Source organism: Sorex fumeus, unplaced genomic scaffold (genome assembly GCF_029834395.1).
Source record: "Sorex fumeus unplaced genomic scaffold, SorFum_2.1 ptg000053l, whole genome shotgun sequence".
Lineage (NCBI taxonomy): Eukaryota > Metazoa > Chordata > Mammalia > Eulipotyphla > Soricidae > Sorex > Sorex fumeus.
The window spans coordinates 2526701-2551349 of NW_026606110.1; the positions used below are offsets into that span (position 1 = coordinate 2526701).

The 24649-nt window shown below is 45.4% G+C and overlaps 1 protein-coding gene across 1 annotated transcript in view; it reads right to left on the reverse strand.

Annotated features, from left to right (window-relative positions):
• The window catches only part of RGS22 (regulator of G protein signaling 22), a 151803-nt gene that overhangs the window by 58125 nt on the left and 69029 nt on the right, over positions 1–24649 (reverse strand). Inside the window, exons 16-19 of the mRNA XM_056124946.1 lie at positions 23228–23364; positions 20653–20767; positions 16970–17092; positions 15519–15620 (exon numbers count right to left, since the gene is read on the reverse strand). Of these exons, the coding sequence (XP_055980921.1) occupies positions 15519–15620; positions 16970–17092; positions 20653–20767; positions 23228–23364 (477 nt within the window). The remainder of the gene's footprint in view (positions 1–15518; positions 15621–16969; positions 17093–20652; positions 20768–23227; positions 23365–24649) is intronic.

The following is a 24649-nucleotide window of genomic DNA, read 5'->3' on the forward strand; positions in this document are numbered from 1 at the left end:
TATGTGGTTCAAAGACTTATTTTCACTGAAAACTGAAAAATTACAAAGCCTGGCTAGCCATTGTTTCTGAATGACCAACAAGCACCTAAAATTCGTTCCTCAATGGAATGGGTTGGTAAAACACCTGCCAATCCACTGAGCTGGCGTCAGCTCCGAACATGGGAGGTCCACGCAGTGGGCTGTGGGCAGGGACTGGCGACTGCCAGGGGAAGGCAGGTGAAGGGCTGTAAATTAATGTTTAAATTGATAGAGATATTTTAGAGCAATGAGGTGAAACACTGAACAAAGTTATTGACAAATACTTCTTTTCTATAAAAGCCAGGGAGAAAGAAATGATTTGAAACTCAGGGGCAAGTCTTGGTTATCTTTCCAGGCTCACCTAATGGCCAAACCCACAGCCACAGGATGAATCCCATCCTCTGATGTTTTCTAACCACGAGGGAGGGATAAGCCCACTATTGGCCTCTCAGAAGTGTCCAGAATTAAAATCATCCAGGGACCACTCTTCTGTGTTTACTCACCCACCAAGGCCCAGCTCTGCCAACTCACATCTAAATCTCTGAGGAGATCAAAAAAGAAATACAAATGGCCAAAAGGCACATGAAAAAATGCTCTACTTCACGAGTCATCAGGAAGATGCAAATAAAAACAACAATAAGATATCATCTCACACCACAGAGACTGGCAGACATTCAAAAGAACAAAAAAAAAAAACAGTGCTGATGTAGATGTGGGGGAAAAGGAACACTCTTTTTGAAAAATTTTTTATTAGTGAAACACCATGAGGTACAGTTGTAGACTTACAAATTTTTGTGCTTGGGTTTCAATTATACAATGATCAAATACCCATCCCTCCACCAGTGCCCATTTTCCACCACCACGGATCCTAGTATCCCTCCCACCCCCCATCCCCCCCATCTCACCCTGCCTCTGTGGCAGGGAATTCCCTTTTGTTCTCTCTCTCCTTTTGGGTGTTGTGGTTTGCAAAAGAGGCACTGAGTAGCAATCATGTTTGGTCTATAGTCTACTTTCAGCCTACTTCTTTCATCCTGGGAGGATCCTCTCAACACCCTTTATTTGGTGCTCCCTTCTCTATCTGAGCTGCCTTTTCACCTAGCACGTGTGACTGGCCTCCAAGCCATGGAGTAAACCTCCTGGTACTAATCTCGGCTATTCTTGGGTGTTAGTCTCCTATTTTGTTGCTTTATGTTCCCCAGATGAATGCAATCTTTCTGTGTCTATCCCTCTCTTTCTGACTCATTTCGCTTAGCATGATACTTTCCATGTAGTGCCACTTGTATGTAAATTTCATGACTTCATCTTTTCTAACAGCTACATAGTACTCCATTGTGTAGATGTACCAAAGTTTCTTTAACCAGTCATCTGTTCTCAGGCACTCAGATTTTTTCCAGATTCTGGCTATTGTAAAGAGTGCTGCAATGAACAAACAAGTGCAGATGTCACTTAGACTTTGCTTTTTTGCCTCTCTGGGATATATTCCCAGGAGTGGTATTGCTGGGTCAAATGGGAGTTCAATTTCTAATTTTTGGAGAATTGTCCATACTGTTTTCCAAAAAGGCTGAACCAGTCGGCATTCCTACCAGCAGAAAAGGGACACTCTTTCACTGTTGGTGGGAATGCCCACTAGTCCAGCCTTTCTGGAAAACAATATTGACAGTCCTTCAAAAACTAGAAATTGAGCTTCCATATGACCCCGCAATAACACTTCTGGCAATATATCCTGAGGATGCAAAAAAGCACAGTAGAAATGACATCTGTACCTATATGTTCACTGCAGCACTGTTCACAATAGCCAAAATCTGGAAACAACCCAAGTGCCCTAGAACAGATGATTGGTTAAAGAAACTTTGGTACATCTACACAATGGAATACTATGCAGCTGTCAGAAGAGATGAAGTCATGTACTTTGCTTAGAAATGGATAGACATGGAGAGTATCATGCTAAGTTAAATGAGTCAGAAAGAGAGGGACAGACATAGAAGGACTGCACTCATTTTTAGAGTATAAAACAACATGAGGCTGACACCTAAGGATAGTAGATACACGGAACAGACAGATTGCTCCATAGGTGGAAGCCTTCCTCATGAGCAAAGGGGAGAAGGCAGCTGGAATAGAGAAGGGATCACTAAGCAAATGATGACTGGAAGAATCGGTAGGATAGGAGATGTGTGCAGAAAGTAGATAAAGGACCAAACATGATAACCTCTCAGTGTCTGTACTGAAAACCACAATGTCCAAAAGTAGAGAGAGATTATGTGGAATAATGTCTGCCGTGTATTCAGGGGGAGGATGGGAAAGGGGGGGTATACCAGGGATACTGGTGGTGGGGAATGTGCACTGGTGAAGGGATGGGTGTTTGATCATTGTGTTATTGTAACCCAGACATGAAAGCTTGTGACTATCTCACAGTGATTCAATAAAAAAAATCTCTGAGGAGATTCCAAGCCAAGCAGCTAAAACTCATGGACACTCTGGTTTCCCGACTGGGAACTCTGGGGTACCCTTGGGAGGGGGGCACGGGCCAAGTCCCCACACTGCCAAAGCCCCGGCAGCCACACACACTCCCCACCGATGCAGCCATGCCAACTTCACTACTTCACTACACTCGCTGTTTGAGACACCCGGTGTCCAGGCTGAGAATGCTGGGGTCTTTGGGAATTGGGTGAGCAGTCTTCCCCCGACACTCCTGAAATTTCAGGAACCACGGCAGCCACATCCACCTCCCACTGCCCTCACCATGTCCCAGACCACAGACTCTAAAGTGTCTGGACCACGTGGCTGCAAATACAGCCGTGCAACATCTTCAAATTGATTGATACTGAAATTCCAGTAGGCGCACACTGAATTACATGGGAAACCAGCACAAAAGCCAAGTCAACTCAACAAACAAAACACTGAAGGCCCAATTAGCAACAAGCAGCTTAGTAAAGCCTTAGACAAGAACTAACAACTCTATGGGGAGATCTAACACAGGTGAGATATAATAGTTTTCACATTTTTTAACAGAAGTATTTTTGATCATTCCTTTCACCATTTAGTTTCAACAAGCACTATAAAACAAATGACTGTGTATCCGCTAAGAGGGCAGGTCTGGAAGGTGGTTTGGTAAATGGGGACAGTGGTGGAGGGAAGGTCACTTGAGGATTGGTGTTCAAACATCCAAAGCCTGTAACGACTGTATTATGAACAACTTTGTAAGCTGCGGCATTGAAATAAAGTATCTTATTTATAAAAATAAAATCGGGTCTGGAGCCATAGCTCAGCGGGTAGGGCGTTTGCCTTGCACGCAGCTGACCCAGGTTCGATTCCCAGCATCCCATATGGTCCCCCCGAGCACTGCCAGGGATAATTCCCGAGTGCAGAGCCAAGAGTAACCCCTGTGCACTTCCGGGTGTGACCCAAAAAGCAATAAAATAAAATAAAATCATCCAAGTAAAATGACCACAGCACCTAATAGTCAACTCAATTAAAAGCAGTAAGCAGTAATTTCATGATGCCTGGCTGTCAGATTTAATGACATTTACGGCTTAAAATTTTTTTTTAGATTTGGAATGACAGCACAGCCTGGAGAGCACTTCCTTTGCTTACAGCTCGCCTGCATTGGACGCCCGGCTCCCCATGTGGTCTCCCAAGCCCACCATGAGTAAGCCGTGAGTGCTTGGTCCAAAAACAAGAAAGAAAAAAATATGCCAGGGATTTAAATTTTCCCAAACAAGAAAATTCGAGGAAGATCTTTGAATCCGTGGCATGGGTTCACAATCCATTATTCTCAATCCTAAAACCTAGACATCAGGAACCAGGGAAATGAATGCCAGGTGGCAGGTGGTTCCTGATGTTCTCAAACCTGCTTCACGCACAGGAGCCCCGAAGCAGAGTGCAGGGAAGGGCCTGCTGAGTCGGTGCTGGGTATCCCAGGGCTCAGGAATCCCAGCCTGTAGCGTGTGAGACACCATCACTCTGGTAACAAAAACAAACCAGCAACAAAGCCATTGCTGGGTCATTGCTGGCCCTCAAGAAGCAGCCCACGGCGCGGAAAGTGCCCACGTGGCACCAAAGAGCTGGGGACCTCTGTGCAGCCAACACCCAGGAGGACGCTGACAGATGCCAGGTCATCTGCCTGGAAACAGCGTGTGGTGCCTCTTGCTGCAGCCAGGGATGGGGAGAAAGCGGCAGCCGTCAGCAGCCCCGCAGCCCAGAGGAGCAAGGCTCAGCATGAACACCTTGAGGAAAGGCCTTGGAAGGGGAGGAGCTAAGCATGCGTCTCCCAAACTCCATGGAACCCCTGCCCCATAGGGCACTGGATCAATGGTGGTACAGTAGTAACTTCGGGGGGTTATAATTGGGGGCTCCTTTGTTCACAGGTTTAAACAAGGTAGATCTGGGGGTCACTGAGTGACTTTTCCTTTTTTCCTGAAAAGGGGCAGTAGGTCAGTTAAGTTTGGGAACCTTTGAACTAAGGATCTCAGGAAACAGATGACAGTGTGTGAAGAAAAGCTCACAATCAGAGAAAAAGTAACATGACCCCACTTCTTTAAAACACCTTTCCAAGGGATTCTGTGGGCTTTGGGTCACTTAAAGTAGTCTGATCACTTCCAAAAACATCAGCAAAACCATGAAAATGTCTTGAGTGGAGACCTACAGGTCCCTTCTGGGTTTTTCTAGAAGACTCTGGAAAAGCACAATTTTCTATTGTTGTCTCATGCCCACGCCTGGTAGAGCTCAGGGCCTACTCCAAGCGCAGGGCTCAGGGGTAGCTCCTGGCAGTGCTCAGGGGACCAGGGGACCATTTGGTGCCTTGCTCAGCTCTCTCCCCACAGAGGGGACAGCTCTCTCTGCCCCCAAAAAGCAAATTCCTAGGTGCTAGGGTGAGGCTGCTGTACCCTGGGTGCCTTGGTGCCTCAGCATGGACCCCTAATGGATGAGATGTCTCATCCGTGGGCTTGGAGGAAACAGAAACATTCCAGGCTGAGTAGAATAGGCTTAGAATTCCTGGGTTAAAAGTTCTCCCATTGGTCCTGATTTCCCATTTCTACAAAAGCACCTTGTATTTGGAGCTATCAGATATACTGGTATATCTATTAGGTAGGCAGGAACTTTCTCTGGGCCCGCCCGGTGGAGCTCAGGTCACTTAACAGGGAACAGAAATGGCTCTGGGCTGGGGAGGCAGAGCAGGAAGGCAGAAAGGATGAGATGCAGGCACCAGGATGATGTAAGGGTCAGAGTCCCCTGTCCAGAGGGATGTGAGGGGAGCTGTACGTGTAAGGGCAAAACTGAAGCCATGACAGGTGGCAGAAATCGGCAAAATCAGCTAGGCCTCAGGTTCAGTTCCTGGAACTGAAACAGTCTCAGTTTCCCAGCAATGAAATAATGCATAACTAGCCAACCTGAACCTACCTGGGAAGTTCCTGGGCCCAATAAATGGGCTCAATCGATCACTATGCTTAGTTAAAATGCCCCAGAAGTTATCTTTTGTTAAATGTAAGGAACGAGTAGCTTATGTAACCACAAACTGTTATTGGAAATTATTGTTTGACTATTGCCTGACCACTGTTACCTAGACACTTGCCAAAACACCTTTGTTTGGTAACTAAGTAAGATTTTTCTGAAACAATAAGGCATGTACTGCTTATAAAATCAAACCCTATATAAACTGCTTGCACTTAAAGGTTGGGGTCGCTATCAAGAGACCACTCTGTGGGTGAGATGGTTGACCCCAGTTAACTGGAATAAAACTTCTATTGCTTTTGCATTATCCTGTTCATGTCTCTGTCCGTCTCGCCACATGGGAACACATAGTCCTGGGATTAACATATGCAGGATTTGTGGGATGGAGAGAAATAAGAGGCCACAAGGCCTGAGGCTTCCCAAATTGTCAGAAAGCTGGGGGCGGGGGGTGCCAGCCGTGGAACTGCCCAGGGGCCAGAACCCATCCAGTTCTGATGTGGGCCATTGTGAGGAGTGGGTGGGTCGGCCAGAGGACCAAACCCAAATAGAACAGGGGAGTCAGGCTTCTTCTATTTGAGGGAGTGCACACTAATGTGTTATGAACACCAGAGTACAGGAGACAAACGCCTGAGAGGTGACAAGTGACATGAGGCCCAGGCAAGCACCAAGGTCTCTGAAATGGCAAGGACAAAGTGAAAGAGTAGCTCAGAGGGACCGGGACATGAACATACTCAGCAACTCAAAGGACAGTATGGCTCTCTTGTGCCTGGACCTTGACTCATGGCAAGAGTCTCACATCCCCTAAGATTACATGACGGTGAGTCGACAACCACATGGGTAATTTCTCAAGGCGACACCAGATTCATAACAAACCCCAGGCTGGGAAAGTAGCCTGGAAAAATGTGCCCATGGGCTGGAGTGATAGTATAGAGATTAAGGTGCTGGCCTTGCAGGAGGCCGACCTGGCTTTGAGCCCTGGCCTCCCATATGGTCCCACCAGGAGTGATCTCTGAGCACAGAGCCAGGAGTAAACCCTGAGCATTGCCAAGTGTGGGAAAAACCAACAAATCAACAACAACAACAACAACACACGCCTAGCAGAAGTAAAGCGATAAAAGCCTCGCTACGGTCCTATATCTCAAAATGCTAAATACACAAGGGAAGACATTCCACGTGGGCAGAATCAGAACCAGAGCAGAGCAGGTTCTGCAGAGAAGCACCTGCCGAATCCCGGAGACCACAGTGTACCGGACTCCCGAAAGTGCATTTCCCAATATGCAGGCCCTTTGGCGATCACTCTTCCCTAGCAATGGACGGCTTGTTTCTAACCAACAAATCCCAGCAGTGCTGACGAGATTTATGCTGCTGCGTGACATAATCTGGCAAGGCCTGTTTTGCTGAGAGACAAACTGCCGTCTTGGTTTGGCACCACCAGCTGGAGGGGGCCACCTGGCACAAAGACGAAGGGGGTTGGGCCAGAGAGACAGGCAAGGGGGAAAGCACTTTCCTTGCATGCAGCTGACCCAAGTTGGACCTTGGCACCACGCAGAGTTCCCCAAGCACCACTAGGAATCATTCCTGAGCACAGGAGTAGTTCCTGAACACTGCCGGGTATGCCCTCCAACCCAAGCCTCCCCCCTCCCGTCCCCAAAAAGAAGAATAATAAGCTGCTGAGGACTTGTGGCTGTCAGCAGAAACCCAAGTCCCTCCATCTGGCAGCCATAAGGGATTCAATATTGCTCACTCTCCTGTGCCCACAGGCTGGAGTAAACAGCCACAGCTGGGGCGGGGGGCGAGGGGGACCCAGCAGAACCGCACCCAACACCCTTGATTCACAGAAGCTAGGAAAAAGGGCTGAAGCCCTTTTGTGAAGCCCCATGTGAAGCCCCACTTACAAGGACCACATGATGCTGCTGTACATAGCACAACTATAGACAATATGCCCGAAATGCTCAAGCACAAAAGAATTTTAAAAGCATGAAAAAATAAGGAAAAGAAAAACTCTTTTTAAATCAAGAAGACTTGGGGCCAGAGCTATAGTACAGCAGGGAGGGTGTTTGCCTTGCACGCGGCTGACCCAGTTCAATCCCCGGCATCCCATATGGTCCCCCGAGCACTGCCAGAAGTAATTCCTGATGCAGAGCCAGGAGTAACCCCTGAGCATTGCTGGGTGTGACCCAAAAAAGAAAAAAAAATCAAGAAGACTTGAGAAACTCAAGTAGAATATCTAACAATAAAATGTACACAAAATTAATCAAACAAAAAAATATAGCTCCCCAAATGTTTAAACTCAACAGGGTGGGCTAGTTAACAGACTAAAACTACGCTGAAGAAATAACCAATGATCTGGGAAACAGATCAGAGGAAATTGACCAAGTCTGATACATAACATATATCACCAATAGTAAAAACTGGGAAATTTTGAAAGAGAGGTACAGATTAGAATTGAATAGGCTTCTTGCAAATATCGAACATGCAGGGAATCCAGAATGACAGAATACAGAAAGAATTCAGGATAACTCAATTATTTGTGAAGGAAGTGGCTGGGCCACACCTGGTGGTGCTTGGGGGCTAGTCGGATCCTGTGCTAGGGAGAGGGGGGATTCAGGGATCCATATGGTGCTGAGGTTCATACGAGGCTTCCTGCATGCAAAGCATCACTCAGCCTATCAGGATTAACTGCAAGACACAATGGCTGACGGTTCTCCAGAACCAATGACAGACGTATTTCCTCAGATCTCGGAACTTAGAGCCCACAGAAATATTTGTTACAATGCAGGAGGTGAACAACAGAACAGCAAAAAGAAGATCATAAAGATAACGGAGCAAGTGATAGGCCCTCAAAGGAGAGAATTCAGACTCTATTACCAGCAACAGAGGCCAGGAGGCAGGGCTGGGGGAGGGTCCCAGAGCTGGAGCACGTGCCTTGAGCATGCACCTGAGCCCATCACTGTACCACTATGCATGAGCACTAAAGCACCGCAGACCTACACATGAGCTTTTTATGACCCGAATGGTCTCCAGACATCCTGAGTCCAGCTTGGGAGGATCCCTCCCACCTCAATAAATAAATAAACAAGGAATCTAAAAATAAGGGGGCAGGAGAAATAGTGCAACAGGTAGGGGGCTGCCCTATATGCAGCCATCCTGAGTTTGACCCCCAGCATCCTATACAGTTCTCCCAAGCACTTCCAAGAGTGATCCTGGACTGTAGAGCCAGAAGTAAGCCCAGAGCATCATTGAATGTGGCTTAAAAGCCATAACCCCCCCAAAAATACTTACTGGGGCCAGAGTGACAGTACAAAAGGTAAGGCACTTGCCTTGCACACAGCCCATCAGGGTTCAATCCCCCTAAACCTTGTCACTTCTGAGTGTAGAGCCAGGAATAAGCCCTGAACACCACCATGTGTAGTCCAAAAATCAAAGGAAAAAAATTAAAATAAAGAAATTAGAAAGGCAGCAGAATAGCGACACGGTGCTGAGTGTGACAAGGGCACCTAGAACTCTATTTCCCACAAAATTATCAATGACAGCATAAAATAGATGACTTAAGACTTGTGCCTCTGTAGAAAAGTTGCTGTATAGATTGTATTTCCAAAACTTAATGCAAAGAAAGCAGTGTGATCTGAAAGCAAGGGGAAGGAAGAAATGTGCAAAATGGAGCCTGCAAAGGTGATGAAGACGGCCTTTAAGACATAAGACAAGAAGTAGAGTTCAGGAGAGAAACGGCATGGAAATATGCATGGTGGAGTGAAACTGAAGAGTGCCAGAATATTAACTATTGGAGAAGAGAATGAAGATTCATAGAAGACTGTCCATGTCGGTGGGCATTTTAAAACTGTTAAAGATTGATAGAACTGGCATGAATGCAGGGGAAAGGGACCCTCATTCACTGCTGGTGGGAATGTCGACTGGTCCAACCTTTCTGGAAAACAATATGGGCATTCCTCAAAAAATTAAGAATTGATCACTTTGGGGTAAATGCCCTCAAGACAGAAAAACATTCATTCAAAAAGGAAGTATGCGAAGAACAGAAGAAATGGGCCAGGACGACTGGCACATGGTTGGAAGCAAGTGTGGGGAGAGCAGAGGGCAGCTAGGACCATGAAGGAACCACAATGATGTGATATGACAATGATAATTGGAAATGATTACCCAGGCAAGAACTGAGTGCTGAAAATAGATAAAGAGATATACATGATAGTCCATAATGCAAACCATAATGCCCAAAAGGAAGGGAGGGGGTGCCTTCCATAGAGGCAGGCAGAGGAGAGGGAAACTGGGACATTGGTGGTGGGATATGTACACTGGTGATGGGATGGGTGTTGGAACATTGTATGACTGAAACCTTATCTTTGTAATTGTATATCTCACAGTGATTCAGTTTTAAAAATTTCTAAATTGTTTTAAAAAAGCATGTATGGTCACCACGTGCTACAGACCTTTGGGCCAGAGTCAAAGACTTTCTCTCTGCAGTATGATTTCCACAGAGATGCATTCTGTCCTTCTTGCCAAGATTATTTCTATTGGCTTCTAACTGTACCATTCACCCTGGAAGCCATGCAATTCAGGGAGACCAAGAACAGAATTCAAACTCTTGGACCAAGATTAGCCTTGTGAAATCCCTGTCACTGATCCCCCCTCCACAAACGCTGCCCCCACCAAAGAAAAACCTACCGTTTCAGATATTCCTGCAATACTTGCAGAGACAAGAAAACTTCAATATAAACAATGTATTCCCTGGAGTAGAAAAACATGCATGAAAGTTTCATGGAACTAACCCTTGGTCTACCCAAGCGCTTGGCAGATGTATAAAAACATTATAAAAGCAGATGATCAGCCTTGGAAGAGATGCCAAGTCAATGAAACTCCCAGGTACATGGGTCTTCGAGCTAAAAACTCAGGAGCCTCGTCATGGGGGGATAGGCCAAGTGTCATCTCAGTTCTACAGTACCTGGAGCTCCTGGAGTATATGGCCACATTTGACACTTCCAAATTCCACAATACTGACAACCCAGGAGGAGCACAGCAAATTAGATGGGAAAGTAGCATAGAAGCTCATGAAGCTCCATAAACAAAAACACAGAAGGCTCAACGATCAACAACCAGCTCAGTGAATCCTTGGACAATGACTTTAATAACACCACATGAGATGTAACAGTTTTCACAAATTTTCCTTTGTTGGACTATTTTTTTAATTCCATTTGCCCTTTTGTTGTAACAAGGAATCTAAAATAAATTATTGCATGTCTGCTAAGGGGGCAGGCTTTGAAAATGTGTGGAAAACTGGGGACAGTGGTGGAGGGAAGGTCACACTGGTGGTGGGATTGGTGTTGGGACACTAAATGCCCAAAACAACTTTATTATGAACAACTTTGTAAATCACAGTGTTTAAATAAAGTTACAAAGAAAAAAAAACCCATAATCAAACTCACAGTAACTTGAAGACATTGTAAGCTGATTCTATTTTGCTCCTGGCGTTGTCATGCCAAAGATCTGTACTGTAAATAGACCAACCCTGGAAGAAAATCCTACCCAGCATTCAATCTATTGTTAAGAAATAAATGGTGTTTCCTTGTGTGAAACAAATCCACAGGATTAGAGTACTAGAGATAATTCTTTTACCTGTAGGTAAATAATTCTTGGGTAATTAAAACCGAAAACAGTTTAAACCATACTCCAACCAGCAAAAACTAAAGTAACCATAGAGGCAAAAAAGCAACAAGATTTTTTAAAATAACATGGTTAGCTCCTCCCTGTTAACCTTCAAAGCTTTAACCTAAAATTTCCCTCCTCCCAGTCTGCTTTGACTCCAAAAGATAATTCAGAAGGATGAAAAGCTTATTATATGGGATATAAAGAAGCATAGTAAGGGAATAACAGAAGGTGAAAAGCAACAGAACCTAAAAACTGGGCCACAGAACTGAACTCACCATGGCAGCGAGACATGGGGTTTGGAAAGGAGAAGGAGGGCATTGAGAGGAAGGAGTTAAGAGGGAACCAGAGAACAAAGGAGGTGGGAAACACACACACTGGTGGAATTGGAATATTGTATTAATGAAACTCTAACATTGGGATATTGTACTCATGAAACCCTAACGTTGACGTTATTGTATAATTGTAAATAAGAGTGACTAAAAAATTTTTTTTTCAATTTTTTAAAGCTGTGGGCTAGAGCACAGCGGGTAGGGTGTTCACCTTGCATGCGGCCGACCTTGGTTAGATTCCTCTGTCCCTCTCGGAGAACCCAGCAAGCTACCGAGAGTATTCCACTGGCACAGCAGAGCCTGACAAGCTCCCCGTGGCATATTTGGTATGCCAAAAACAGTAACAAGTCTCACAATGGAGACGCTACTGATGCAACTGGAGACGCTATGGACGATGAACAATGGGAGAACAGTGCTATAGTGCTATTACAGGTAAAAGGTAAAGGTAAAGGCCCTCCCGTTGATCGTCGATTTGCTCGAGCGGGCCCAGTAACGTCTCCATTGGAGACTTTGTTGTTACTGTGTCTGGCATATCGAATACTCTCGGTAGCTTGCCGGGCTCTCCGAGAGGGGCGGAGGAATCGAACTCGGGTCGGCCATGTTGGCCGAGTGTAAGGTGAACGCCCTACCCGCTATAGTGCTATTACAGGCCTTGATAATACCCAAACAGAAAATTCTATCTCAGAATAACTCAAAAAGACTGTTTTCTGTTTCACAGTCGGTCTTAACTGGCCAAATATCCCAGTACTATGAATGAATCCATCTCCTGAGCTCAAACAGAATTTCCACATTTGCACCGAAATCACAACAACAAAATGATCATCTTGATTGAAAGGTTGGGAAGGAGGATGCTTTGCAGTGGTGAAACATCAGTCAAGTTTGGATGGTACTTTGGCAGCCAGGGGGAGAGGGGGTAAGAATAAGGAGAGAACGACAGATGAGGGATTAACAAGCAGGAGAGCTGTGGACAAGTCAGATGATACCGTGGCATGATCTCCTTTGGCCTGAACTGAGCTTGAGGCTGGTCCCCTTCCAGTCACCAGCACGAGGATGCAGCTCTGAACCCAGCAGTCAGTCATGCCAGAGGAAGCAGCATAGAAGGAACAACAACTCCCTGAGTCCTGATTATCAAAAGGCAATAGCCAACACAGCAAAACCAACCTCCCATGCTGTATTCAGGGGGGCGGCTCTCTGGAACCGCCGGATTGCAAGAGCCAGTGGTGTGCCAAGATACAGAAATCACTGGTGATTTGTCCAGAAAAGATCATAACCTAAAGATGAAAGTCTGGAAAGATCAATTAGCTCGATTTTATTCCCCCTTTCTTCCCTCCTTTCCCCCAAAGAGGCCACTGCCCCCTTTTGCAGAAAATTCAGTACTTCCTTCTCTCTTCATTTAAAAAAAAATTCATCACCATCAAATTAAAAATATTCATGACTGCAAGGATATTCATGATTTGGTTTCAGGCATCCACTGTTTCAACACCAATCCCTTCAGTGTCCGCCTCCTCCACCAATGCTCCTCACCCACATTTGCCTCCCACCCACCAGTGAGAGGCACTGCTGCACTGTGGTGTACAGTACGGTTACTGATAGGGTTTAACGGGTAACATTTGACCACCTTTTGGCACCTCCTCCCCCCTGAATGCTTCCTCCACCATAAGTGTTGCCCACACCCCCAGCCCCCTCAGGCAACTTATTTCCTACTGAATACGCTTGCTCAAGTTCTTTGTTTCCATTGTCTTTGGGTATTAATTGCTCCACTATTACGCTACTTTATATATCCCACATTTGACAGAGATCATTCTGTCTAGGTCTCTCTCTCCCCCTGACTAACATCATGCGTCATGAGACTCTCTGGTTCCCTCCATGTAGTAGCAAATTTCATGATCTTAGTAGCCATGTAGTATTCCATTGTGTGTATATACCATAGTTTCCTTATCCAGGCCTCAATTCTTGGGGACTTGGGTTGTTTCCAGGTTTAGGAATATTGTGGATAGAGCCATAAGGAACATAGGTATGCAAATGTCTTTTCTCCGTTCTGTTTCTGGGACTTTGGGGTATATTCCAAGGAGTGGAGTTGCTGGGTCAAATTCCTAGTTTTTTTAGGAATGTCCATATTGGTTTCCAGAAAGGTTGACTCTGTCAACATTCTCACCAACAGTGAATGAGACTTTCTTTCTCCCACCATCCACTCCAGCACCAGTTGTTCTTGTACATTTTGATGCGTGCCAAGTCTCTGTGGTGTGAGATATCTCATGATGTTCTGATTTGCATCCCCCTGATGATTAGTGATGCAGAAATTTTTTTCATGTGCCTTTTGGCCATCTATATTCTTTGAGGAAGTGTCTGTTAATTTCCTCTCTCCATTTTTTGATGGAGTTGGATTTTTTTCTTGTAAAGTACTACCAGCGCCTTATATATCTTTAATAGTAACCCCTTATAAGATGAGTGGTGGGAAAATAATTTCTCCTATCCCATGGACCGTCTTTGTATCCTGGTGATCATTTCCTTTGAGGTGCAGACGCTTCTTAACTTAATGTAGTCCCATTTGTTTGTCTTTGCTTCTACTTTCTTGGTCAGTGGAATTTCATCCTTGAAGATGCCTTTAGCTTTAATGTCATGGAGAGTTCTGCCTACACTTTCCCCTATGTGCCTTCTAGATTCAGGTCTGATATCAAAGTCTTCAATTCATCCTTATTTGACTTCTGTGCATGGCATTAGGAAGAGGTCTGAGTTCTTTTTTCTTTTTGCATGTAGTTGATTAGTTTTCTCAACACCACTTGTTGAGGAGGCTTTCTTTGCTTCACTTCATATTTTTTACTCCCTTATCAAAGAGCCTGGCAAGCAACCGAGAGTATCTCGCCCGCACAGCAAAGCCTGGCAAGCTACCCATGACATATTCAATATGCCAAACACAGTAACAAGTCTCACAATGGAGATGTTACTGGGCCCACTTGAGCAAATCAGTGAACAACGGGAGGACAGTGTTACAGTGCTATCAAAGACGAAAATGATCATTTAATGATCTGTCTCATTTAATGAGGGTTTGTCTCAAAATTAAATTCTATTCTATTCAATCCTATTACTTTTGTTTGAAGGTTTGTCTTTATTCCAGAACCATGCTATTTTAATTGTTACCACTTTGTAGTAAAGTTTGAAGTTGGAGAAATTTGAAGTCAGAGAAATTGATGCCTTCCATATTATTTTTCCTAAGGATTGCTTTAGATACTCTGGGTGTGTGGTGAGGACTCTTGTTCCATATAAATTTCAGGGGTGTCTTACCTATTCTTTGAAAAGTGATATAAGTATCCTCGTAGGGATTGCACTGTACAATGCTTTGGGCAGTATTACCACCTCGGTGATAGTAATCTTTCCAATCCATGAGCAAGGGATGTGTTTCCATTTCCTTGTGTCCTCTTTTCTTGTCATTTTCTCCTCTTTCAGCTTCCTCTGCTGGATTCCAGGATGGCCCTTGAGAGGTTCTCCTTTCCCCATCTCTTGAGTGTCTGCCTTAGATGGGGTATAGTAGGTAGTTCGGCTGCAAAGACCGACAACACTCAGCCTCCCACTTCTCCCCACAGGTCCCCAGTCCTGGACTGTTCCATAGTTGGTTTCTGCTAAAGTTCAGAAATCAGTGCTGGTCTGTGCTCTCATCCCTCTGGGGTCCTTGAAAGTCCTCCGTCCCCCATCCTCCCTGCCCCAGCTCTCTCTGAAATCACTCACAACCAAACGGAAAAGGCTTTAATGAGAGGGAGGAGGGAGAGAGGAAGGGAGAGAGAGAGAGAGAGAGAGAGAGAGAGAGAGAGAGAGAGAGAGAGAGAGAGAGAGAGAATGTGGTGGTGGGGAGAGAGAGAGAGATGAACCAAGTAACAGATAAAACAGGAGAAGCCACAAATAAGATTATAAAAGAACACACTGCTGAAGTGACCTGGGTCGGGGTTAACTGGGAGTTTAATGCTGCCTTCTTCCTGTGCCCCTGATTTCTCCAATTTGGTGCAGGGCATGGATTTTCACTGACCTCTGTCCTTGCAGTTTCTTGCTGAACCAAAATTATTTACTACTTACTTGGGCTTGCTTGCATATTTTAAAAGGCTGAAGTGTCTCTTGGTAGAAGAGCTGATGATAAGCCTGGAGATCAAACCAGAAGTACACGCTGTTCTTCCACAACTGTGGATGAGGAAAACACATGAATTACCACCACCCCATCCAGGAAGCTCAGCAAAGCTCTCATTTCAAACATAAATAATGGCTTAGTTCCTTAGTGTTGCTGTAAATCAGGCTCAATTTAAGAGAGGTCATCTATCATCACAAATGGGCAATGTACAATATATTTCTTGATACCGTCACTCAAATATTAAAGTTTTGCTTTAATTAAATGTATGGCTCTCACATAATTGGTCATTAAAATAGTAAACATACTAGTTAGTGGTTAAAGGTAGCACATATTTTTGGCACTAGATCAAAATCTGAAGGTACTTTGCTATATCTGGACAAAAGAACATCAAAGCTGAACCCCACACATGGGACCCCTTAAATACTTTTCATTTTAGCACAATGAAGGCCATTTGTGGTAATAACCTAGGAAGCTGAAGATCGGTTGGGGGAATGGCACAGGGCTCAAAGGGCTGGAGCACACTCTTTGTACACGGGAGCCCTGGGTTTGATCCCTGGCCTATGACTCCACCCCTACCCCCACCAAGAACTTCCAGGAGCAACCTCAGGGCATTGAAACTTCTGAGGGAATATCTTCTGAGCACTTCTGGATGTGACTCCAAAGTTTAACAATAATTTTTAATACATAAATTGCTGGAAACGTATTTGCCACTACTTGCTATTATTTGTAATTGTTTGAGTTATATAAAAATCCTTTCTGAATTTAAAATAAAGAAAGGGGCCCAAGGATGTGGCTCACGGATGCAAGCACAGGCGCAGCATTTGAGCTTGATCCCAGCACTACCCGCCTCTCACCCCCCAGTCCCACTGGGCATGGGCTCCCAATACTAGTAAAATAAAATAGATTACGCTGAAAAGTAAGTTATATGAAAATTAACCATTGATAAAAATGGAAGCAAATTCCTTACCGGTGTTTGACTTCTCTTAGTCATTTTCTTATGATAGTGAACTAAGGAAAGGTAAAGGTAAAGGCCCTCCCGTTGATCATCGATTTGCTCGAGCGGGCCCAGTAACGTCTCCATTGGAGACTTTGTTGTTACTGTGTCTGGCATATCGAATACTCTCGGTAGCTTGCCGGGCTCTCCGAGAGGGGCGGAGGAATCGAACTCGGGTCGGCCATGTTGGCCGCGTGCAAGGCGAACGCCCTACCCGCTGTGCTATCGCTCCAGCCCTATGATAGAGAATTATACTTGAGCTGTTTACATTTCACAACATATTTAGAGTGACATTTCTATACCAGAGGAGGTAGAAATGTTAACACCAAACACTATTGTCTAAGACTTCTCTTGCTATAAAATGGAGTTAAAACAAAGCAGAAGCATCATTTGAAGTATTTTTTCTACCTTGTTCCCAGTATCTTCGCAGAATTTAGTAAAGAAAAATCCAGCTCGAGTTTCTACATACAAAGACTGCAACAAATTCTCCATGTTAAATCCTCCAAGGGCATCTTCCACCAAGGTTTTAGCCTGGAGAACAAAACAGAAGGCCATTATCCACCCTGAAACACAGTCCCTTGTTTTGTTGTTGTTGCTCTTTCTTTCTTTCTTATGGCCTTGCACAACCATGCTTTCTCCTGAGACCTGGAGGCTGTCCTTTGCACACTGGGTGATTTTATTTGTAGGCCTACATGTAATCAAGGCAGTCTGCTTGCATCTGACTGTCAGATAAGATTCATTTCTGGAGCCAAGGCAGAGACACTCTATGGGAAACCGGCCTGATTTCAAAGTGAACGCTGAAGAGACTTCCCAACCTCAGTTATCTGTGTGATACTGCAGGAACAGTGATAGCATTTCCGGAGACTGCCAAATCTCTGTTGGTGGGCCTCCATCCTCCTCCCTGACTGTTTTTTTTTTAGCCTTGAGGAGCTGCTATCATAGCAACAAGGGAGTTATAAAAAGGACTCACTCTCCCCGAGACTCACCACGCTGCTCATTAACTGTCCCAAGGGGCATTTCCCTCTGGACAGGTCATGGTCCACTGAGTCTAGGAGGCAGCAGAAGTTCCCATAAAACTTTGCCGTTCGTGGGCTGATCTGCTAATGGTGCTGGCAAGCCTCCTCTTCCTCAAACACAGAACGCTGGCAAACTCTCCAAGCCCAAGATGGACTCCAAAATATGAAGGGGGACCTCTTCATTCACATAACTCTATGCTATTTGGATTTTGCAACTCTGACTTCTTCCTCAGATTCAGAAAAATAGAGGGGTTGAAGAGATATTTCAGGGGTTAAAGTGCTTGCCTTGTACCAGGCTGATGTGGTTCAAATAAATGGTTGGTTCCCTCCTGTCACCTCCAGGGAGGGATAACATCTGGCCAGGAATAGCCCCAGAGCACCATTGAGTGTTGCCCCCCACACAAAAGAGAAACAAAATATGGAGCATGAGCAATTTAAGGGTTAATGAAAGTAAGGATCTTGCTCTCTCTTCATTGTACTGTCTCTCAGCACCCTTCCACTCACCTACTAATTAATGCTTTAATAGTGTTTAACCATTGGTGTTCTCCAATGGGGGGAGGGGAAAACCATTATTTTAGTGGGAAAAATACACTAATTGGAAGAAAAGGAGTACAGTTTGCTTAAAATAAGATAAATAGCTATACTAAATTATTTATAAGTGTTCAGATTGAATTGGGACTGCCAAGTTTTCTACTAAACATATTCGTTGATTGCCTCGAGCAGGCCCCAGTAACGTCTCTTTCATCCTAGCCCTGAGATTATATTCACGGCTCTTTAGGAGAATGAGACCCATCATTGTTACTGGTATTTGGCATATTTGGTGCGCCACGGGGAGTTTGCCAGACTCTGCCCTGCGGGCAGGCTACATTCGATAGCCTGCAAGTTTGTCCAGAGTAGGAATGAGATAATGAGATATCATAAAAAGATGTTCTGATAAGATGTCGCGCGGCCGCGAATGTGGCCGTGCGGTTCCGGGAGCTGCATTTTGTAGTCTCTGAGTCTTGGCCGTTGATGGGATTACACGGCGCCAGGGGGCCAGGTGGTGGGTGTGACCCCCGCCTACTGGAATTTGGAGGATCTGGGTGGAGGATGCTTGACTCCAATTCGAGTAGGCTTGGAGATCTCGGCCCCGGAACCCGCGTGGCTTTGTCCCTCTGCCAGTACCTTCATGTGTGCGGAGAGTGGTCTCAGCATGGTGGTGGCTGGTCCTGGAGGTCTTACTAAACATAATCCTTAACCAAAGAAAAGGCATGTATAGCCCATGGAGTACTACTCTAATATTTATGTTCATATATTTATTAAAAAGAAATTCTGTCATTTTCAACAACATGAATGGAAATAAGAGTATATTAGGTTCAGTGAACTAAACTGGAAGGAGAAACACACAGTATGATCTCACTGATCTGTAGTGCACAGGGAAATAAATAAGTGAACCAACAAAAACAAACATTCAGACTCTCAGACTAAACTAATGGTTACTGAACATAATGGAGGGAAGTTACCTTCAGTAGGGAACTGAGTCGCACTGTAGCACTGTCCTCCCGTTGTTCATTGATTTGCTCGAGCGGGCCCCAGTAACATCTCACAACAAATTGTGAAACTTGTTGTTACTGTTTTTGACATATCTAATACGTCACAGGTAGCTTGCCAGGTTTTCGTGCAGGCGAGATCCTCTCGGAAGCTTGCCATGCTCTCCGAGAGGGGCAGAAGAGTCGAACTCGGGTCAGCCATGTTGGCTGTGTGCAAGGCAAACGCCCTACCCGTTGTGCTATCACTCCCTCCCAGGGAACTGAGTAAAAGGGTTCTATTACGTGGTGAAGAACAGAACTACATTTTAAGTGGTGAACTATTTATAGAGCATATGCTGATTTAAAAAGATACACACCTAATACTTGGGAGATTTTATTAAGCAGTTGTACTTCAATTTAGAAAAGATACAGGGCTGGGAATGTAGCTCAGAAGGAAAATCGTAGGATTCCTCATACAGGAGGCCCCGGGTTCCATCCCCAGCACCCAAAAGCAAACAAACAAGACACAGAAGAATCTTGAGGAAATGTGTAGTTTCCATTTAGAACTGGTGTATTAAATCCAAATTATTAAAGCAATAAAAAAATAAAATTTGCGGCCACGCAACCTCTTATTGAATAGTTCTCACTCTCAGAGAACCCAGCAGGCCACCGAGAGTACCCTGCCCACATACATGCCTGACTGGGAGCACCTGTAAAGGTGATTAAAGGCTGCTCCAAATGCCTCCATCCCTCTCAGGGAGCCCGGCAAGCTACTGAGAGTATGCTGCCTGCACAGCAGAGCCTAGTAAGCTACCCATGGTGTACTCAATATGCCAAAAACAGTAACAATGATGGTCCTCATTCCCCTGACCCTGAAAGAGCCCCCAATATGCCATCGAGCTACACTAGCACGTGACGGGATGAATGGAGATATTACTGGCACCTGCTCGAGCAAATCGATGAACAATGGGGTGACAGTGATTGTGATATTAAAGCAAACACACTCTGCCTCTTAAAAATTCTCTCTCCGGAATGTAATAGCAAACACTTTTATTGAATATTAAAATTTTAGTAAAATTACTCGACCCTTTGTTTGTGTGTGCGCTGTCACCAGGCTGAAACGCAGACCACGGGTGGTTTAAAAGCAGAAATGGATGGAGGGCGGGATGACCTGGCTCTGTGCAAGGAAAGCCTATGATAGGTTTGCATCAAAATCCTTTAGCAAAGAAAATAAAATGTCTTGTTTAAAAGAAAAATATGATGACAGATCAATAAAAATGTTCTAGAATTGGCTTGATCTTCAATCCCGGGTGCCCTTTGAACACTCATCTTGCCTAATTCCTCTGTTCTCGTTTGCCGATTTCTACTCTGGAATAGCCTCTCAGACCCTTGTTCTCCCCTCACATCTTTCTGAGTAAGTTTCAATAAAGACTATCTTGATGAATAAGTTTATTTATTTTATAACAAATAAAATAAAATAGGTTTCAATAAAGATTGTCTTGCTTCATCAAAAAAAACCCCTAATTCACGAGATGTTTATCAGCCAAATTTATCTCAAAATACTTACCACATTTTCTTCCGTATAAGTAAATCTCCTTTCCAGCTGGGGCTTCAAGCACTCAGATATGTCGGTGAAAGATGTCAAATGAAAAATTCTGCTCTGTTCTGTTGTGTACCTGGGCCTGAATTACAAGGACGTGGAGTGATGGATCGGGAGGGGGACAGGGCCAGTCCCTGACCTCCCCCTCCCCAGGATGCCAAGGGAGCAGGGTTTCACGTACCCAGAAGCAGGCCTGGACGCCCCCCGAACAAAGCTTTCATAACAAAGCACCCCCAAGAGGCAGTACTGAGAAATTCTGAACAGGAAGAAACACCTCAAGGCCAGGGGGATTGGGGCAGAGGGTCTGAAGGTTTGAAACATCGCCCTGAGGCAGGCAGGGGAGTACTGTGATTGGGGTGATCTGCAGTGCCTCAGTCCTTCAACTTAACACAGTGGAGACCAGTCCCCAGGGTCTCCGGATTCAGGGCAAGTTAGAAACAGTCCCTGAACAGTAGGAAGCAGAGGGCAGAGGTGGGACCCAGAGCAGGACGCAGGACCACACACAGGGCTCAGAGAGAGCAGTGATGCCAGTGTGACAGTGGCCACTCACCATTTTGTAGAATTTGCCTAAGAAGCAAGAAAAGATGGGGCTGACTCGTGGGAAGGAAACGCCAGTGGGTGCCAAGCTGGTGACGTCGCCCAATCTCACTGAGAGGGCCATACTAGGCACCATCTCGGGACCCTCTCTCCCTGCCCTAGACCTGTGGGTCAGTTCCAAGAAGAGCGCAAGTCATCCCTGTGCTAACTCCGTGAAAATAATGCGCCCAGTGTACCCACTTAGCTCACGTCTGTAAGCGTAGCCTCCCAGCTCCATCCCCTCCTCCTGCTGGACAGGGCCGACAGGCCCCACACTACAAGGCAGCCACAGGCCATGGCCCCACAGCCCCCCCCCCCATCTCCCACTCAGTACACTACAACCACTGACCTTTAAAAAGAAACGCACCCAGTATAATAAGACACATACATAACACACCCACAACTAACATCTCACTCAATGGTAAAACACTGAAACTTTTCTACAAAGACCAGGAACAAGATATGGACTCCCCCATTCTGGTCATTATTGTTCTATATAGCATTGGTTTGAAGTTCCAGCCAAAGAAATTCAGCAAGGGGGAGGGGTAAAGGAGGAGAGAGAAAGGAGAGAGAGAGAGAGTGAGAGAGAGAGAGAGAAAGAGAGAGAGAAAGAGAGAGAGAGGCATCCAAATTGAAAAAAGAACAGTTAAATCTGCCAGTACCTATAGATGGCCTGCTATTACACTCCAAAAAAATCTAAAACCTCCAGGAAGAAACTGTGATAATAAATACGGTAAAAATGTCAGCTACCAAATGAAAATAGAAATATCTATTGCCTTGGGCCAGAGGGGTTAAGGTGCTTTCCTTGCCTTGCCTTGTATATGGGTTGACCCTGGTTTGATCCCCAACACCATAGGGTCCCTCAATCATCACTGGTGCATCCCTGGGGGGGGGGGTGCTCTGAGCACTGCCAGGCTGGCCAGGGTGCCAATCCCTGGCACACTCCCTAGCTCTTTGGGTCCCCCCCGCTGGAAGAGTTGGTCATACCCCCAATATACAGTGTCTTTCTTGAGGTGATCAAACCTTTTTGAACTATGTGGTGGTAAATGGTTGGAAAACTTCCTGTAGTTTTAAAAAATGACTGAACTGTATACATAATTAACTTGGTGAAGCATCATGTGAATTTCATTTAAATATAAAATAAAATATAAAAGAAGAGGGGGCTGGAGAGATGTTACAGGAGTGAAGTCACATGTCTTACATGTGGCTAACCCTGGTTCAATTTCTGGCATCACCGAGTCCCCCAGAAAGACAGCACTGGAGGCCTCAAGCACCACCAGGGTGGCCCAGATAATCCCCAGCATGCCAGGGGCCAAGCACCAAAGTATTCCTGTTCCCTCATAAGAAACCTGACCCAGCTGGCTGAGGATTGCTGTGGGGAGGCCCCTATGTCCCCCACGCACTGCTTGGGAAGCCCCCCACTCCAAAAGAGAAAGTAAAATTTAAAGATGATCAAATAAACAATCCTTCACCAGCAGGCCCTATACCACATTAACACTGAAGAATATTTTATTCAGAATGAAAGGGGGCGGGGGAAATCCCATTTGAAAATACACCACAGTGCAGAGAGTAAATGAATGTGTGGACAAACATATAACCCAAATGATCAAAATAATAGGCTATAGGAAATAATGACACAATTATTGGGAGTTTTCAAGTTAGGGAAACATTGAATTACACTGAATCGACCAAACAGAGCCACAGAGTAGTCTCCTGAGGGGTTTTGGGCTCTCACACATCAGAGGTACTGATCTGTTGGAAATTGCCCACCCCTGGGATTCGTCTCTAAGCGTGTGTATAGGAAGCAGAACCTTCAAATACCCACCACTGAAATATAAGAAACTTCTACAAAATCAGTGTACTTCTCTGGCACCACAAGAAAGAGAAAAGATTACTTTTTCATGTATATTTAATGTTTAAACTCTTATAAAATCCAACTATTGCAAAAAATAAAAGCTCTACTTACTCTCTTTCAATCGTATCATCCATAGACATCCTGGGCTGGTAGGAAGCCTCACTCTTCCAAGCTTTTCGAGTTGCTATTTTGGGTGCAAGTGACTTCCTGGGAGATTTGGGAGGTTGTACTGCACTGGGTTGTTCTTTCTTTAAAAAAAAATGGAGATAATAAAGGAGAACGTGAGCAAAACGGAGATGAAAGCACAGCTCTGTGGGTCTGCTTTGTCCACCTTATGCTTCCCAATTTCCAACCCCCGCCCCCCCCCCGCCACACACACACCAAATGTTCTGCTGTTCAAATTTTAGCTTCCACACAGTCAGCAGACTAAAAGGCAGCAGCACTTTAGACTATGAGACAACAACGACCAGAGGCTTGTCTGTGAGTCCTGAGGCCCATCACTGCGGGTGGTGGAAGTGGAGAAGGATTTTCTGGAGGAAACGGTTCTTGCTGACTTGTTAGCAGGTCACCCTCTCCCTGTAGCACGCCTTTGAGGTGTGTATTGCCTCGTGACTGGGCCCCACGGGATGCGGGGAGGTCAGATTCCTCAACAGTGTGGCACGCTCAATGACCACGGGGACAACAGTGGGGAAGCCAGGGGCAAAGGGGATTCCATGAGGGCACCAAAATGACACCCCCTCAGACACAGTGCCCAGACCAATGGCAAAGGTTTACGCAGGAGAGACCACGTTAGACACGCCACTGTGTCCGGGCCTACTGCTGACCTTGAACCCTGCGGGGCAGGAGGGCCCGAGAATCTGTCCTCACATGCTCCACAGCTGCCCAGCTGAGAGGGACCAGATGAGAGCCCCGTTCTCCATTCAAGCCACCAATTTGAGTGACTTTGGCCCTGGAACTGGGACACAGCAGCACAGTAGCTGCCTTGCACGTTATAGGCCCTGGACTGAGCCCCAGCGCTGGCCCAAACAAGAAGTAAAAGAAGAGTCTAGCTCCGAGGTTCCGGCGAGATCGGGAAACTCAGCTCTAGGTCCAATCCTTGACTTTACAAAGTGACTCAGAGACTTGAGAGGTTGTACTGCACACCAGGTGCCTCCATCAGCTGAAGCCTGGTTCCTATTTGTATTGGGGTGAAGAAAATACTTTGAGTCACCTCTAAAACACTCCCGGGACAAGGGAGACTTGAAAGTGATATAAAACAATAATGGATATCAGCTGTGACCCATCACATGTAACATTCTAGGACACCTAGAAGGGTCAAGACTACTGAGCTCTTCCTTTTTCGACACAGATCCAACCACAGTTACTGCAGCTCTCGGCTGAAGTGCCATACATTTGCCGGCTCTGTTTCAGACTTGCCCCCTTATCTTTCTTCATCTTCCTTTGTAAAATGATAATTACTGCCTTTTTTTTTTTAGCTTTTGGCAGGCTGCCAAATGTGACCTGCCCACACGGCAGAGTCTGGCAAACTCCCCG